General features: G+C 40.8%; 1 protein-coding gene across 1 annotated transcript; it reads left to right on the top strand.

Moving 5' to 3' along the window:
• Positions 1-396, top strand: LOC149164194 (uncharacterized). Its single transcript, XM_089429397.1, has one exon. It carries the CDS (start codon positions 1-3, stop codon positions 394-396), a length of 396 nt encoding a protein of 131 aa, XP_089285523.1.
• Positions 397-816: the final 420 nt, after the last annotated feature.

The following is an 816-nucleotide window of genomic DNA, read 5'->3' as shown; positions in this document are numbered from 1 at the left end:
ATGGTCTTTGGGAAAGAGGAAGATGGCAATGGACGAGATGATAGCGAAAAGGCACAGAAGTTCATTCAGTGGATACAGGTAATTCATCAGGCAATGATGGAGCAGTTGGAGAAGAGTCAAGCTCAGTATAAAGCTCGACATGATAAGCACCAATTTAACCATCAGTTTCAAGCTGGGGACAAAGTATGGCTCCATATCAGCAAAGATAGGATGAAGGGAGAAGGGAAGAAACTGAGACCCATTAGATATGGTCCCTTCACCATATTGGCAAAGATTGGAGACAAATATTTTCACCTTGAATTTCCTACTTATATGCAAATGTACTCCGTGGTAAATGTGGAAAACCTGAAGCTTTATGAACCTCCATTGATTATGGATACCAAGGAGGTTGCGTAGATTCCTACAGTAGATAATTTTAAACTCCAGTATCTAGATAAGTTGCCCGAAGATATCATACTCGATCGAAGGACCAAAATTTCAGAACGGGGAGATGTTGAGTACATCTGTGTTAGCTTCAAAGGAATGCATCCAAGAAAAGCTCGATGGATGGAGAAGGAAAAATTGAGGGAGCAATTTCCTCACTTACCAATTGACTGAAAATTCTTTTGGTGGTCCAAAAGCTCTTAGTGGGGAGGATTGATCTAGGTGGATCTTCAGAAAAGTACCAGTGGCATGACAAAAGGCTCAAAAATCAAAGTGGAAGAATCTGGATAAGCTTAGCATCATATTGAAGTTCTCGTCATCCTGATTCCAACGGTGTGAACGTCACTCAAATCTGAGTCCAGATGACAAAGTTAGAGCAAGTAAAAGTTTGAG

Source organism: Pinus tabuliformis, chromosome 5_1, assembly GCF_031772625.1.
Source record: "Pinus tabuliformis cultivar Carrire ecotype Pingquan chromosome 5_1, CPIR1, whole genome shotgun sequence".
NCBI classification, from domain to species: Eukaryota; Viridiplantae; Streptophyta; class Pinopsida; order Pinales; family Pinaceae; genus Pinus; species Pinus tabuliformis.
The sequence above is the reverse complement of the archived record's forward strand: the minus strand, read 5'-3'. Positions and strand labels throughout refer to the sequence as shown.

Coding starts and splice junctions, on each gene's coding strand:
- LOC149164194 (XM_089429397.1), top strand. CDS start 1: ATGGTCTTTGGGAAAGAGGAAGATGGCAATGGACGAGATGATAGCGAA.